This window comes from Saccoglossus kowalevskii, chromosome 7 (assembly GCF_978046115.1).
Source record: "Saccoglossus kowalevskii chromosome 7, keSacKowa6.1, whole genome shotgun sequence".
Classification (NCBI taxonomy): Eukaryota; Metazoa; Hemichordata; class Enteropneusta; family Harrimaniidae; genus Saccoglossus; species Saccoglossus kowalevskii.
Genome location: NC_140647.1, coordinates 27,860,972 through 27,878,376, shown reverse-complemented (window position 1 = coordinate 27,878,376; position 17,405 = coordinate 27,860,972). Strand labels below are relative to the sequence as shown.

General features: G+C 35.1%; 1 protein-coding gene and 1 long non-coding RNA gene across 2 annotated transcripts; both read left to right on the top strand.

The window, feature by feature from the left end:
- Positions 1-4,765: 4,765 nt before the first annotated feature.
- On the top strand, positions 4,766-8,632 carry LOC146740898 (uncharacterized). The gene is made up of 3 exons (XR_014929922.1): positions 4,766-5,075; positions 7,491-7,706; positions 8,266-8,632. It is a non-coding gene; the product is annotated as an uncharacterized LOC146740898 (long non-coding RNA).
- An 899-nt stretch (positions 8,633-9,531) lies between these two features.
- LOC146740897 (uncharacterized) lies at positions 9,532-14,470 on the top strand. The gene is made up of 4 exons (XM_085501421.1): positions 9,532-9,697; positions 11,549-11,591; positions 12,772-12,909; positions 13,386-14,470. The coding sequence occupies exons 2-4, from the start codon at positions 11,577-11,579 to the stop codon at positions 13,836-13,838; spliced, it is 606 nt and encodes a 201-aa protein (XP_085357547.1). The 5' UTR covers positions 9,532-9,697; positions 11,549-11,576; the 3' UTR covers positions 13,839-14,470.
- Positions 14,471-17,405: the final 2,935 nt, after the last annotated feature.

Here is a 17,405-nt window from a genome sequence, read left to right as displayed (position 1 = left end):
TATTAGTTATAAGTCGAATCAACCCAGACTTCACCAGGTGACCGCTAAGGGTGAATAACCCATTGTAATGAAAAGTCGTCGTCACTTCGTAGAAATCAATATATATTTTGTGGTATTACAATTCCGCGAAATTCCACCTCACCCGTGAAACGTTATCTTAGGTAATCGATCGATAGTATAGGTAGCGCTGTGTGTAAAATAATAAGTGCAACAGTGCAACTGCGAGTCTGACAACTATTTATGCAAGTCGAAGTTTCTACATTCTAAGTTGTAAATTATCTGAATATTACCATCCTAGTCTTTGCTAGGTGGTCACTACACGTGAATAACCTTTTATAATGAAAAAAATACGAGTTACATAATACAATGACTACAGCAGATAAATTCAGTTGTATCATTTTGCACTGCTGAAATCAGATGATCTGGCTAGTTTTTAGTTTAATTATGTGTTTTACTAGTGGTTTTTGTCTAGCAACCTACATAATATGGAATTTCCAAGTTCAATAATCACAGAACAGACATAAATTGAATATTAAAGAAACGCTCATATAAATAACCCACAAGCCAAAAGATTATGGATGTGGCAAATGTCTTGTCATGTCACATTATTTGATCGATGACACATTAGTTACAATATTGCGAAAATTGCTAATGGAGGCGTTGTAGTAATCTGCAAAGCTTCAAAATACATACTAGTACGGAACAGCCACGGCAACCCACAATGTGCGGTGTTCGTTCCTAGTATGAATCAGCATTTTTTGGCGATTTATAGTGGGCGAAACGTAATTCGTTAAAAATGATGTTCCTGGTGGAATAACCACGGATAATTGGGCTTAGCGCTTCAGGTTTTCAGTATTTATATTGAATATGGTCAGTTCAATATAATAATAATGACATTCATTGTTTGGAATTAAAGTCTCTTCAAGTAATCTTCTCAAATCATCATATGTTGTAAACCAGTATATGTTTGCAGAAAGATATCGTAAACATTGCCTTGATTTCATAGAAGACATAAATAGAATATAACATTACTATTTTAATATTCACTCTGCAAGGTCTGTGTGAAAAGTATGAATTCACAGCACGCTTAATATAAAACAGGACGTCAAATCGCAAGAGCCAGTCGTATGTGAAATAAACAATTAGTCATCATGTCATAGAAATCTGCACATGTGACGCTAACAATGCACGAATTCGACTTTGGGGCAGAAAATACGACGTGTATAGAAATCTTAAGCGGGGCAGCAGAGTAGTTGCGAGTCAGACATATAGGCGAGTCCAAGACCAATTACCTCAGTGGATACCTTTCCTACTATACTCGAATTAGTTATTTTATCGGGTTACTTGTTAAAGATACTGTACATTGTGTTATGCACAGGTGTAACTTGTTTCGAAATAATCACTATTTGTTTTGTAATTGTAGAACTGCCGTGGTGTACGAGACGTCGCTTAGTTACAAGTTTTGCTTGTTCAAAAAACAAACAATGTATTACAAATGTAAACTGCTGACACATCCCGTCTCTCCAGTCGTCTTATCACAGTTGACAATCTGTAGTTGGTTAAGGGGTCTTTGATGATGTTTGTCTTATAGTCTTTTAGGGTGAGTGAGTGAGTGAGTGAGTGAGTGAGTGAGTGAGTGAGTGAGTGAGTGAGTGAGTGAGTGAGTGAGTGAGTGAGTGAGCGAGCGAGCGAAGTTTAGCGAAGGTTAGCGCCAGGCCAACGTGAGCAAACTGCATGCAAGATCAGAGTTTGTCTCAGAGTTTTTTTCCATATTAGGTATCGTTTAACTAGTTTTTCAGCACGACGAAGTTGACTCATTGTTCCACTGCCCCTTAGAACACCATCATTTGACCTCTTTTTTACATGTGATGAGCTGATCGTCATCATCAACATGTATTTCATTCTATCCCGTTGTTCATTAATATGCTGAGTAATTGTCGTTGGAAAAACTAAAATAATACTATTTAAACTTAAATGTCTAAGCGTTTGTATGAGTTCTTGTCAGTAATTAATGAATAAATAAATAATAACATAAAATATGGTAATAGGACCTTTTTAAAGCACATATTTACAACATTGATTTCCTTCTACCATACTAAGCTGGTCGCCAGATTAACAAGTGCAGCAGCTCCTAATACTATAAGTCAACCTTTGCGTGCCGCTTAAGACTTCGAAACTATACAACGTCACCAGTAACTGTAATGTTCTCGGCTCTATGCATCGAGAGGGATATTAACTAGCTAGCATGCCCTACAACAACACTGAACACAGAAATGTTGACATTGTTACATGACTCTCCGTCGTGTACAACAACGCCAAATTCCGAGTTATGGTGAATACATGACGGATAATTGGGCTTAGCGCTTCAGGTTTTCAGTATTTATATTGAATATGGTCAGTTCAATATAATAATAATGACATTCATTGTTTGGAATTAAAGTCTCTTCAAGTAATCTTCTCAAATCATCATATGTTGTAAACCAGTATATGTTTGCAGAAAGATATCGTAAACATTGCCTTGATTTCATAGAAGACATAAATAGAATATAACATTACTATTTTAATATTCACTCTGCAAGGTCTGTGTGAAAAGTATGAATTCACAGCACGCTTAATATAAAACAGGACGTCAAATCGCAAGAGCCAGTCGTATGTGAAATAAACAATTAGTCATCATGTCATAGAAATCTGCACATGTGACGCTAACAATGCACGAATTCGACTTTGGGGCAGAAAATACGACGTGTATAGAAATCTTAAGCGGGGCAGTAGAGTAGTTGCGAGTCAGACATATAGGCGAGTTCAAGACCAATTACCTCAGTGGATACCTTTCCTACTATACTCGAATTAGTTATTTTATCGGGTTACTTGTTAAAGATACTGTACATTGTGTTATGCACAGGTGTAACTTGTTTCGAAATAATCACTATTTGTTTTGTAATTGTAGAACTGCCGTGGTGTACGAGACGTCGCTTAGTTACAAGTTTTGCTTGTTCAAAAAACAAACAATGTATTACAAATGTAAACCGCTGACACATCCCGTCTCTCCAGTCGTCTTATCACAGTTGACAATCTGTAGTTGGTTAAGGGGTCTTTATGATGTTTGTCTTATAGTCTTTTAGGACAATTCCACATATTGCCACAGTCGTTCAAAATTCTAAAGGATTGAAATCAGCCTAACATGTAGCTTTTTTTAAAGGTGACACACGTTTCAATACGGTTTATACATTATAAGTAATATATTGATAAGTTGAAATTGGTACACGAGTAGATGTTTAATTTTCTTTCATTACAGCAAGATACACAAGTGAAAACAAGTTTTCGCAAAATAATAATGTTCATGTTAATACCTATTATACATCTGTCACCGTAACGCCATAAGTTCACCGTGACGTAATTTTCCGGTATTTTACGGGGTATTTTTACCATATTAGGAAATGCGAATTCGAATATTGAATGATTTCGCGCGTAAGCGTCCTCTAATAATAAAACAAACATGGCCGCCACCAGGGTTTGATCGGACTCCACACAAAGTTCGCTGATTCTTCTCTAAACTTTTTGGTTTTCGGCATTCTCATGATGTATCCTTCGAAGGAAAAGATAATCACAAAATGATTTCATCATATAGTAGCGGCACAAAACATAATTCACAGCTTAGTTAGTTCATATTTTGTACTATTATATACGAGTGATATCAATTTTGCCGAGCATGATTCTTAAACGGTAAGTTACTTCGGTAACCTGGTGAACAGAATACCATTTTATTTATTAGATATAAGAGTGTTTACAATGTCCTTCACACGACTGTTAAACTGAAAGGTATATCAGCAGTACAGAAAAATACAAAACAATCAGTTGTCAAATTACATCAAGTCATGTTATTCTAGAATGGTTATAAGTTTCTAATAAAATAACCATGCCAATAGATTGAAATGTACAAGTGGCTTTAACCTTTAAAATTGCAATGTGAATTTCATTGGTAATTTTATACTCGCTAATGTGCTATAGCAGTGTCCATGTTTCAGTCTTTCGTAGTCGATTTAAAATGTTTTAAATTTACTGTTTTGTTTTGTTTGCAAGGGACCAAGTATTGTGGATTGAATAGATTATGGCATTGGCTCAGGTTGGTATTGCAGTAATTATATAGAATATATATTTAGACTTAATGTTATTTGGCGAGATTTGGCAAGTTAGAGAAACTATGTTTAGATCATTATTATTGTTATTCCTAACATTACGTATGTACGTTCAACTATAGGAAAGATATACTGATCAAACCTACAAACAATGTGCGTATACTAGTGTTAGACGAGGACACAGGCCTAGCATGATACGATTTCAAGACCGATGTTAAAGGGCGGTGATCGTCGCGCTACGCATGTGTGACATTTGTATTGATACACATTGATTTTCCCACAATCCAATACGCTCTTTTAATGGAAAACAGTATGAGGTTTGGCCTGGGCGTAATATACATGAATTACCGCCGATGTCTCCTTCGATACCTTCCAATCACCTAAAAAATACCTAATTGAAGCTTCGTAACGTCTCAGTTTATACTCGTTGGTCTGCGCAAGAAAGTCAAAGTTGCGATCTTTGTTTAAATGAGACCTATATATCTCACGCATGCGTGACATGACGACTGCCACCGATCTCCAAAGAAAAACGTGCATGACATTTGTATTTATTACAATTCGAGTATACATGAAAGGAAGGAAGATATGAGACTACAGGCTTCTTTTCCTTATAAACATAAACATCTGAACCAGTGACTGAAATATAAAAATATATTGCGAATATTATTCTTTTTCCACCGTCGTGATTTTATATTTTTGTGTTGGAGTTAGACATGTAAGCGCTTCTTGAAGTAGTTTCCGGAGTAGTTGCATCAAAACTGCGTCTGTCACCAGAACTAGTGGGACCAGCTGGCTGCATATTATTATGATCGGTGATCTGAAAATTAAAAAAAAGAATATTAACTGAAATCAGTAATCTCATTCAACCCACCAGAGACGAGTCGAAAAATTATGCTTCCAGCGGGAGTCAACGATACAAAATCCATTTACTTTATTGAGGTATTTAAATATTTCAGAAAAATACAAAGTCTTACAAGACTACTTTTTCATAAATGTATGATTTACGCGGTGAACTATATAGAGAAAAAAAGAGAGATGCTGCGCATCCAGCAATTAAGCGGAAGTCGCGACGTGGTCACTCACCACAGACGTCAAAATGTTGTGTCGCTCCCCAAACATCAATGTTTGATCTTTTGACGGCGAACAATGTTTATTAAAGAGTATTTGCTTGTTATGGTATGTTTTAGAGCCAGTTTATTATTTCTGTCTCACGCAAGTAACAAAACCATAAACTGATATAAACTGGTTCTGTTTTATGTTTATAATGACAAAATGACCAGTATGCACCGGAATATTTATTAAAGTTTGCTATGCTGCAACGAAACATATCACTAAGGAAAAAACAATCCAGATAGTCGGCAAAAAGCACACATTTAACACATACAAATAACAGAAAAAAAACAGATTAATAAAATAAATACAGACATCGAAAAATACCAACAAAAATCAAAAACTAATTTAACTGGAGTAATTTGCGCGTGGTCGGGTCACTGAAGGGCGCCTAATAGAAATATAATTTCACTAAACAGATTCACTAAAAATCTGTTTGTTTACAACTTCATGGTGTTTTTATGTAAACCATATTTGTCATACCAGTAAAGACACACATTTGGGTATATCAAAACGACATTTGCCATACCAATGGCAATTTTATATGCCCTTTGGGCTGAAGCATCCATCATATACTCATTTCCATATGGGTTATGCACGCTCATATGGAACCCAGATGCCTACTCCCCAAGCCGTGCATATTTCATATGTCCTTTGGGCTGGAGTACCCTGCCATATCCACCAGGGTCACACATGCGCACATGTCACCCAGGATCCTGCTCCCCAAACCGTGCATATTTCATATGCCCCTTGGGCTGGAGCATCCTTCCATCAACTAACTCAACCCACTACCCAATCCTTATTTCATGGGGGTCACTCCTATCATGACATACTTGCCATTCCTCAGTTTGGACCAAGGATTTCATCCTGCCCCCCATTCAGTTTGTCAGTATCCACTCTCCAGGCTACCCCTCACTTCACGGTCACGCACGACCTCGGTGACACAGTGACCTACATAGTGACTTTCAGCTACAAGGACACTCCGTAGCCTTGATGGTGGCCTCACTTATGCCCTTGGCCCTGGTAAGCTAGACTGAAGGGACTCCTTGCCCAATTTTTAGTTTCATTAGAAATAATCATTTTTTTTTTATTGTAGAGATAATTGTTTTTTTCATTATTGCATAATTAGTGTAAGTTTATTGGTTTTTATGTTTTGATTATGTAAGTGTTTTGCTATTAAATGTAATTCAATGCATATCTTCCGTGTTTGGTGTGTCTTTACAAAATTGAAAAAATGGATTTAAATTAAGATTGTATCACGTGAATTGTGATGTGAAGATGTTTGTAAATATGTGTTGATTGTGAGAAATGATGTGCTCAATAATTGCCAACAGTTGTAACAATTGCTCTAAATTATGTCATCTGTGTGTAACACGTTGCTAGTCAATATCACGGAAATTGGTTTCAAACGTTCCCGTGTATCATAAGTAGCATTAGTATACATCTGTCACTGTAACGCCATAAGTTAGATCGTGTCGTAATTTTGCGGTATTTTCATCTTATCATATAAGGAAATGCGAATTTCAAATATCTAACGATTACGCGTGTAAGCGTCCTCTAATAATAAATCCAAACATGGCTGCCACCATGGTTGATCGACTTTACACAAAAAGGTTCGTAACAACCTCATAGTATAACACGTGGTAAACAGAAAACCACGAGATCTTACTTTATGTATTAGATATAAAGATGTTTACAATGCTCTTCACAAGACCGTTAAAATGAAACGTATAGCAGCATTACAGAAAAATGTTGAAAAATCAGTTGTCGTTTTTGTGCTTGTAATTTGCTTGCATCAATACTATATTCACACTGTATGTGATAAAGATTCATCCCTACGCTTTAATCATAATGTTAAGTTATTTTGTATTAAGATCGAGAAAAGAGTTCTGTATTCATAGCGGCAAAATCTTTGTTTGCATATTAGGACAACATAGGTTGCGCCATAATTATTCTGATGGTGTTAATTATTTTATGTTTTATTCTAAAATATTTACGGGTTCTGTTTAGATAATTCTTTCAATACATTTAATTGGAAACGCGGCTATAACTATTAAAATTGACCCCTCCAAATAATCGGAAAATAACTTTTTTCAAAAATACACACCAAGAGCTTTCTAAAGATGGTACTGGTAAGTTTGTACTGGCTTTAGTATCATATGCAGTCCCAGTGTCCGTGATTTTGTCGTCGACATATTGTTTGTATGGTAAAATGTTTTAAATTTGCCGTTATTTTGTTTGCAGGTGACCACATATGTGAAGTTGGGCATGAAAGTGAAAGAGCTACCAATCTATTCGTCATCACTTCGTAGAAATCTGTACGCAGGACGTCACACTTCAGAGGAATTTAACCTTTTTTCGTGCGACGTGACCCGAGACAGAAATTAAATACAGTGGGTATAGAAATCTTTACCTGTATAGTAGAGCGCGTGAGAGTCTGACATTTAGTCAACTATATAGGTGAGTTCAAGAGTAATTACCTCAGTGGCTACTTTTCTCATTATAATGAAATATTAGTTGTTTTTTGATCGAGGGACGGCCATATTAAAGATGTTGTTATGTACATTGTGTTCTGCACGAGTGTAATATTCTGAATAAAGTGTTTGGAAATAACCACCAGTTGTTTTTACATTGTCGCACTGCCATAGTGTAGCATGGCCTTCGAACAAAGCAAGGTTATTGGGATGGTCTTAAGTTACATGCTTCTGATTGTCCTTACCCAATGTAATATCAAGTAAACCATTGAAACTACATTTCTCCGTTCGCCATATTACTGTTGACAATCTATATTTGTTATTTGTATTGTTAGTGTTCATGACGGAAGAATTATATGTGTACGAACTTGTATTGTGAACATTTGATCGTTAAAAAACACAGTTGTGAGCTATTTATCAGTATAATCAAATTAGTATGCAAGAGGACGTACACGGATTGTTCAAAGATGAATGACAGTATAACCATGGACGGCGACATGTTTGTATGAAAAAATGTTTCAAATTTACTGTTATTTTGTTTGCAGGTGACCACGTATGTGGAACTGGGCATGAAAGTGAAAGAGCTACCAACCTATTCGTCATCACTTCGTAGAAATCTGTACGCAGGACGTCACACTTCAGAGGAATTTAACCTTTTTCGTGCGACGTGACCCGAGACAGAAATTAAATACAGTGGGTATAGAAATCTTTACCTGCATAGTAGAGCACATGAGAGTCTGACATTTAGTCAACTATATAAGTGAGTTCAAGAGTAATTACCTCAGTGGCTACTTTTCTCATTATAATGAAATATTAGTTGTTTTTTATCGACGGACGGCCATATTAAAGATGTTGTTATGTACATTGTGTTCTGCACGAGTGTAATATTCTGAATAAAGTGTTTGGAAATAACCACCAGTTGTTGTTACATTGTCGCACTGCCATAGTGTAGCATGGCCTTCGAACAAAGTAATGTTATTGGGATGGTCTTAAGTTACATGCTCCTGATTGTCCTTACCCAATGTAATAGCAAGTAAACCATTGACACTACGTTTCTCCGTTCGCCATATTACTGTTGACAATCTATATTTGGCCAAGGGGTATTTGATAATATGTTTCTTGTAGTCTCCTGAAAAAAACAATACATCCGTTTAAAACCTTGAAATTATGCAAGCCTCTATCTGTTTAAGTCCGTTTGGAAAAAACGGGAGATAGTTTATTCACAGTTTAATATTTTAAACTATAATTTAAATCAAACAGGTAGACATCCTCAGAATATGTCAAAATTCAGTGGTTCTGTACTTCACCCGAAGAAGCTGTCAACTCCCACAGTTTACCAAAAAATGTGTATTAAATCTCTAAGAAGAATACATATTAACTCAATAAAATTCAAAAACGTATGATTGTTGATTCTTCCAACTTAAACATTTCTGACAAAAACACACAGACCTTTCCAATGTTAACACGGACTTAGATGTCATACTTTTGCTCGTATCATGATATATGCCATGTATTATAAATATTATGACACCACAATTTGTTATTTGTATTGTTAGTGTTCATGACGGAAGAATTATATGTTTACGAACTTGTATTGTGAACATTTGATCGTTAAAAAACACAGTTGTGAGCTATTTATCAATATAATCAAATGATTATGCAAGAGGACATACACGGATTGTTCAAAGATGAATGACAGTATAACCATGGACGGCGGCATGTTTGTATGGTAAAATGTTTCAAATTTACTGTTATTTTGTTTGCAGGTGACCACAGATGTGAAACTGGGCATGAAAGTGAAAGAGCCACCAACCTATTAGTCATCATTTCGTAGAATTCTGCACGCAGGAGGTCGCACTTCCTTTTGCGTGTGACGTGACCTAAGTGACTCGAGACCGGAATTAAATACAGTGGGTATAGAAATCTTTACCTGCACAGTAGAGCAAGGGCGAGTCTGACGTTAAGTCAACTATATAGGTGAGTTCTAGAGTAATTACTTCAGTAGCTACTTCACTCATTATAATGAAATATTAGATTTTTATCAGGGACGAACATGTTAAAGATATTGTTATGTAGGTAGTGTTCTACGCGAGTGGTGAATATGGTGAGTAAAGTGTTCGGAAATAACCACCAGTTGTTTTTACATTGTCGCACTGCCATAGTGTAGCATGGTGTTCGAACAAAGCCAGGTTATTGGGATGGTCTTAAGTTACATGCTTGTGCTTGTCCTAAACCAATGCAATATCAAGTAAACCATTTACACTACGTTTCTCCGTTCGCCATATTACTGTTGACAATCTATATTTGGCCAAGGGTCTTTGATAATATTGGTTTCTTGTAGCCTTGTGAAAAAAAAAACAATACAGACACCCATTTAAAACCTTGAAATTATGCCTCTATATTTTTAAGTCGTTTTGGGAAAAAACGGGACACAGTTTATACATTATAACTACATTAATTGTAATTTATATTATGACGCCATCAAGAGGGGTAAAATATGTCAACAACCACAATGATATTCATATATATTTATCAATGTTGTCTGGTCTTAAATTGAACTGCAGTCACTATCTCAGCTAGACACTGATTACGAATATACATATGAACCCACAAATCAGATGGTTAATGTCTGTGTTTCTCGTATTTTTGTACTAAAATCACGATCTTTTTCGTTTATCGAATTCAACACTGTTATTTATTGCTGGTAACCATTCGTTTTCCTCACTATCTAAGATATGAGCTTAACTGTTCCAAACTCAGTGTTATTGTCGTCATCAGTGCCGCTGGTACCGAGGGAGGGCAGAAGGGGCGGTCGCACACCCTAGAAAAATATTGAGGGCGTCCTCTCCAAAACAAATCACGCTGAAATGCTTTGTGTCGGCAAATGTGCGTTTTGGAGGGTCAGATCTCACCCCTTCATGCAAAATTTTGTGTCGCCGTCTCTGGTCATACTGTCATTCATCTTGCTGAACAATCCATGTATGTCCTCTTGCATACTAATGTGATTATACTGATAAATAGCTCACAACGATCAAATGTTTACAATAGAATTTCGTACACATTTAACTTCTCCCGTCATAAATACTAACAATACATTAACAAATAGTGACGTCATAATTATTATAATAACTGACATAAATAATGATACAGGTAAAAGTATGACCTCTAAGTCTGTGTTAACATTGGAAAGGTCTGTGTGTGTATCTGTTAGAAATGTGTAAGTTGGAAGAATCAACATTCAAACGTTTTTGAATTTTAGTGTAGTTAACACATATTCTTCTAAGAGATTTAATACACATTTTTTAATAAACAGAAAACCACGAGATCTTACTTCATGTATTAGATATAAGGGTGTTTACAATGCCCTTCACAAGACCATTAAAATGAAACGTATATTAGCATTACATGTTGAAAAAAACAGTTGTTTTGTTTGTGCTTGTAATTTGCCTGCATCAATACTATATTCACACTGTGTTTGATAATGTTTCATCCCCACGCTTGAATCATAATTTTAAGTTATTTTGCAATAAGATCAAGAAAAAAGCTCTGAATTTATAGCTGAAACAACCTTTGTTTGCATATTAGGCAACATAGGTGGCACCCCTCCAAATAATGGGTAAATTACTGACTTTAGCTGACCGGGAATTTTTTTTCAAAAAATACACACCAAGGGCTTTCTAAAGATGACTAGTGCCCTGCAATGGTACATTTAAGTTTGTACTGGCTTTGGTATCATATTCAATGCCAGTGTCCGTGCTTCTGGCTTTCGTCTTCGACATATTGTTTGTATGTTAAAATGTTTTAAATTTACCGTTATTTTGTTTGCAGGTGACCACATATTGCTGATTGAATAGATATGGCATTTGCTCAGGTTGGTAGTGCAGTTATTATAACATATATTAAGTTAATGTTATTTGGCGTGATTTGGATGGTTAGGAAAACCCTCATGTTTAGATTATCATTTCCTCCTTATTTTGACCATAATAAGTGTTGACGTATTGAGATATAATGCAACCCATGATGTAAGCACCAGGTACAAATTGTCCTTGGAGGGGGGGGGGGGGGGTACCCTATTGTACACGTGTAATGGAATATCCATCACAAGGTAGGTTACTGGTTTCAAGTCAGAGTACAGTTTACAAGTCACAGGTCATCAATTCTTTGATTACAAAACACTTAAATTACTTTTACAAGCTTACATTATATACCTCACCATTAATATTTTATGATGATTCATATGTGCGTGAGATTAAAATTACGTTATAATTGCTTTTTCATTACTAAGTCTTTGGTCATATTGTTTCTTTTATTTCATTATTACTACGACATTGTATTATTATAATTAGGTGATTCTGTTGTTGTTGTTATATCGTTTGACCATGTTTACATATTTTGTTTATATTATATCATAATTCAGATTATTCAACATTAATCTATCAATCTTTGGTGATTATTGTGACAAGTTTACTTTATTTGTCAATTGACAAGTGACAATTGTATATTCGTTTCATTTCAAATGCCGATGTCATTATTTATCAATTATTTGGTGATTATTTCATCGTTTTTTATTTACATTTACGTTTATTGTTACATTTATTTTATTACTGCATCATTATTTCTCCGTTTGATATTATTTACATATTATCATGTTATTATTTCACCTTCTTTCAACATGTCAAACTTCATTTGTTTTTTTGGCACCTTTTGCATCAACAAACCATTATCCATCAAAATACAAGATGTCATAAGATGCATATCATTCAGCCACGTGATACAGTGTTAATCTGAACAAAGATCGTGTCGATCAAATTACCAGTGTAAATTTGATGACTTTTAAATCTTTTGATACCTAGTAAAAACAAACTAAATTGTCAGGCATGACATTCCCAGCAGTACTCTCTGAATTTAATTCGGTTAAAATAGTTAATTAACATATTTAATAATATCACTGCTACTGGGTTTATTGTCAACATTCATTATTAGGTTTTAAGTGTGTGTGTCTCATGATGTATGAACAATTAAAACTTAACTACTTTAATTATTTAAATTAGATTTATGAAGAAATACGGTGTGAACGTACTATTTCATATGGTGACGTCGACCGTGTTCGTCGTAGATATGAGCTGACCGTAGACCATGGCAAAATTTTAGACGAAGCTTTGAAAGTGGTGAAATATTCAAACATAAAGGTAACCGAGCACCTATTATCGCCATGGTAATCAAGTGTATATTCTAATTTCAATGTATAGCCAATGGATAAGTTTAACTGATTATTGATGCTACGCATTCAACTACACGCATGTTGTTTTTCAGTAAAGTATTTCCCTCCAGACAAATATTGAAATGCACCATGATGGAACACGAATTGAAAAACTGACTTATTTTTGCGAGATTTAAAATCGATTTAAGTTGCATTGGTACAGTTCGAAACCTCAACTCACCCTCCTTGTGTGGTTCATATATACAAATTATTACTAATCTATGTGAGATATAAAGGTTAATAAACAACATATCGCAGTATTTCAAAAACTCAAGAATACTCAAATGATGGATTTATTGTTTAACAAAGAGACAAATAAATGTTCTCCATTTAAAATTATTATTAAAAAAAGTTCACCACAAGTGTGTCCCTTAACTATTTTTTGTCTGTTTTGTGCTCATTTAGGTGTTGAAGAATGCCGAAATCCAATGTGTTGCTAAGAATATGCTGATCATGTTCTATTCTGGTAACAGACGTAACAAGTTTATCGCTTGGGTGGATTCCAGTGGGAAGCCAGTCCACAAATGTATCGCCTGTTCAGTATTTGATAGGATGAATGCTCGTCACGTTGTAATAGGAATGATCTTAGGCGCTCTGGTCGGCTTGTCTCTTGGAGTGTTTCAGAATACTCTACCAACTTACGTCCGTTACGATGATCTGCGGGATGCGTGCACCACTGTACAAAATCAGAATATGGGTTCCCAAGATGTCGAAGCTGCTATACGACACCTCCTTTCCATTATTGATCACCGAATAGCAAAACAAACGGTTGCACTGTTTGCTCGCTGTGCTTTCAATGCAGTCGGTGCCAGCGTTGTGGGTGGAATCGTGGGTGTTTTTATTTTCAAGTTTTTCTAGAATCAAGTCAGTGTTTGCGACATGATGATTTGATTTAATGTGATATATACAGTATGTATCGTCATACTGATTGATATAGGTACTTTAAACCATTAAACCAGATTTCTGCCTATGGAAGTTACTAATGTGTTTTATGTGTATCCAACATTAAATATGAATTCACATATATGAATGATGTAATTGTTACGTGTCTTTCAAAGAAAAACACTTTTCTGAACATTCCTTATATCATGCATAATATTTTTTATTCCAAAATTAAAATATGTTATGTTGTGATAATGTTACTTGTAAGAATTGAGGTCGAACGATTTTTTCTGTGAATATAAGTATTATGTGATCTTCACTCAACAATACAATTTCCGATTGTAAGTTGTGAAGTTGTGATTCTTAATTATTATTTTCTGACACCACCGGATTTCTGTTCCCACAATCTTGAAAATTAGAACTTTGGCTCGAAGGGTATTTTTTTGTTCATGTCGCCAATTTGGACTCACGGTAAAATATCCATGAATTCCTTGAGGCTAGCTTTTAATATTCAAATGTATTCCCATATGCAAAGCAGGCAAAGTGATAGACATGTGGCAATTACAAACAATAAATACTACCAGCAGATTTGCTAAATATAAGTCAAATATTACGTATTGAATTGTAATGTGATTATTGTTAACAACCGTAATCCAAGAGTTGTCAGTCATATATTTTGTGTTGTATGTAAAAACCATTAAAATTGTATATTAGCGTCCTTCATATAGCTTCGATTGTAGAGTTATGACAAATATATGGTACGATTTGCGAGAAATAATTAATTCGTATGAATTCGTTCTTATACCGAATGACTACGCCCCACAGTAATTCCGAACATACGTAATTCTATTTGTATCTCCGAATGCAGGAAATTGAATCAGAACTGTGAACAGTAAACGACTAGGATTACTTAATGACCAGACATTTAAATCGAAATGTCAATACATCAACTGATTCGGTTAACGTTGTAACGATAAATATCTAAATTATGAGTAGTTTTAAATAAGTAGTTCATGATCTCCAATAAGTAGTCGGCTTTATCTCATTTAATTCCCTTTGAGGCGAGTTGTTGTCGTAAACGTTTTAAATAATCCGGGTCTGGATAACAATTTCTGAAAAGTATAAATAGTATGTCATGAAATGAACGAGTCAATAAATTCTCATTTAAAAAATAAATATTTGATAAAATTGTAATTGTACAGGGAAATGTCCACCTCTACTAATAATATCAAGAGACAATATTTGAGACATACAGTGATAAGTATGGGCAACAATTGTGAATTGTAACGTTCTTCAACATGGGGATTCGTGTAACACACTCATATCTGAAATAATGTCTATTTATTGTTTTTACAATTTCATCACTGAATATAAATTTAAATTTGTATTTAGGGCGGACCATTTGATATCCTGGGGGTCAGGAAGATTTTGTGAAAAAAAACATTTATGTCAATGCTTGAAAGAAAATCCTACATTATATGCATGTGAAAAAATCGGAAACTTTCAGACCCCATGATTCAGACCCCATGATTCTTTCCCTCAACAATTCCATCCACTATGTTGTTTAACAGTTTATTCACAATGAGTTTCTGCTGTATTTCTGTATAAGCATTCTCTAACAATGCATTTATTATCGATGGGGGTGGCGGATTGACGAATGTCTCACTAACTGAGGGCGGTATTGCATTAGCTAACTAAATACATAATAGATGTTTTATTCCTTGTTAAAATATTTCAGGTGCGATCCCGATAGAGATAAACACGGAAACAATATTGGAATACAAAACTGAATACAAAGAAAGCCTATGTCGATACAGCACTCAAATTTATCCGTAATTGAATTATTCACTTGTGTGATGGTGCTGTTTTGGGGTTTTTTGATGAACCCTTCATCAGTCGGAATAGTACTTGACCGAATCGTTCGATTTATTTTGCTTTCAGAATGTTCGACGTTATTACTTTCATCATACAATTTAGTTAAAATGGAAAGTAGTTCTTCGTCGTGTGGTGTGTAGTTTTTCACGAGTTTGTCAGTATGTAGAGTAGAACTTGTAAGTTTATCTTTCACGTCAGTATTTCTACGAAATGTAATAAGGGGAAGATTTGGAAAAATGTTACTAAGTAACCGATCATTCCGAATTAAGTCCCAATTTTTTAATAGGGCTCTTTTGAGATTAGACCCTTGTATATAAGGGTTGAATCTAGTTGTGAATATATTTCTGATATCATTATCACATAATTTTTCAATAAATAGATTACGTTTATGTAAGAAATCGCTCACATTATTACATGTTCTAGCATACCGAATGGTTTCGCCTTTAATAAATCCTTTGAATACTGATGTAGGGTGACAAGAATTACGTTTCAAATATTGAAAGTTTCCGTTGTCTTGATGTGCGTTTTCACGTCTAATATATTCAGATCATGGAAGCGTTGTCCTTTATATAGGTAAGGTACGTGACTTGTGTCATGGAGTATTCAAATGTGAGCCGGTATTTGTTATGAAGCATATTAGCATCCTGAACAAATTTGTGTAATTCAGGTACGGTATCTTTGAATACCATGAAGATGTCATCTCGAAAGCGATACCAAGTTTTAATATATCGAGCACTAAGTAGTCAAATTTGATTTCCCACTAGGTGGAATGTAATGTCAGCAATCTCAGGTGAAAATGGTGATCCCATGCTAACTCCATGTTTGGGTATAATACTCATTATTAAACTCGAATGTGTTTCTTTTCAGAATGATTTCAAGGAGTTTAATTATATATTCCAAAGGTAGTGGTTTCAAAGGACTATCACTGTGATTGTAATTCGATTGCATTGCATTAGCGGTTGCTCGGATCGCTTATTCGTGAACAGTATTTAGTATACGTTGATACGACTTCCATGGTTACTAGAACGTTATTTTCAGATACTTGTATTTTTTCGATTTTGTTATTACATCTTTAATGTGTGTATGTTGTCTTTTAACGATTGGAATTAAAAAGTGGTCAATCAATTCTGATATTTCCTCTGTCGGACCAGAGCAAGCACCGTCTGATTATTGGTCTACCGACGAATATACTGCCCTCCGGTGGTGGTTTGTGTACTTTAGGCAGTAAATACCACCGGGGCGTTCTAACTTTCTGTTAAATGGGTCTGTATATTTATACGTGTCGTAATCGATTAATTCAAGATTGTACATTTCTGTAACGAGCTCATGGACCAAATTAGTTGTAACTATAGTATCGTTACCACTGATTTTAGTATAGTATTGCTTGTTGATTAGTTGACGAAGGCTTTCATATATATAGTCAGTTGTATGCATGATTGAGATGCCACGACCTTTGTCGATTTTTTTTGTGTTATCATGATGTGGTCTATTGGTTGCTGCCTACCCATTAGCCTTTGAGCTTTTAGCGTGTGTTGTTATCGTCGCTTGGGACTCAATTCCCGCGAGTGCGCAGGTGATTACCCTCCCGCTTTAAAATACTGAAAAAATAAAAACAACTGTTGAGTGCAAAAAAATCAGAGACACGGTCTGCTGGAAAAAAAAATAATT

Excerpts from the sequence above, each read along its gene's own strand:
- LOC146740897 (XM_085501421.1), top strand. Across the intron at positions 12,910-13,385 it reads TGAAATATTCAAACATAAAG|GTGTTGAAGAATGCCGAAAT; the intron begins GTAACCGAGCAC and ends GTGCTCATTTAG.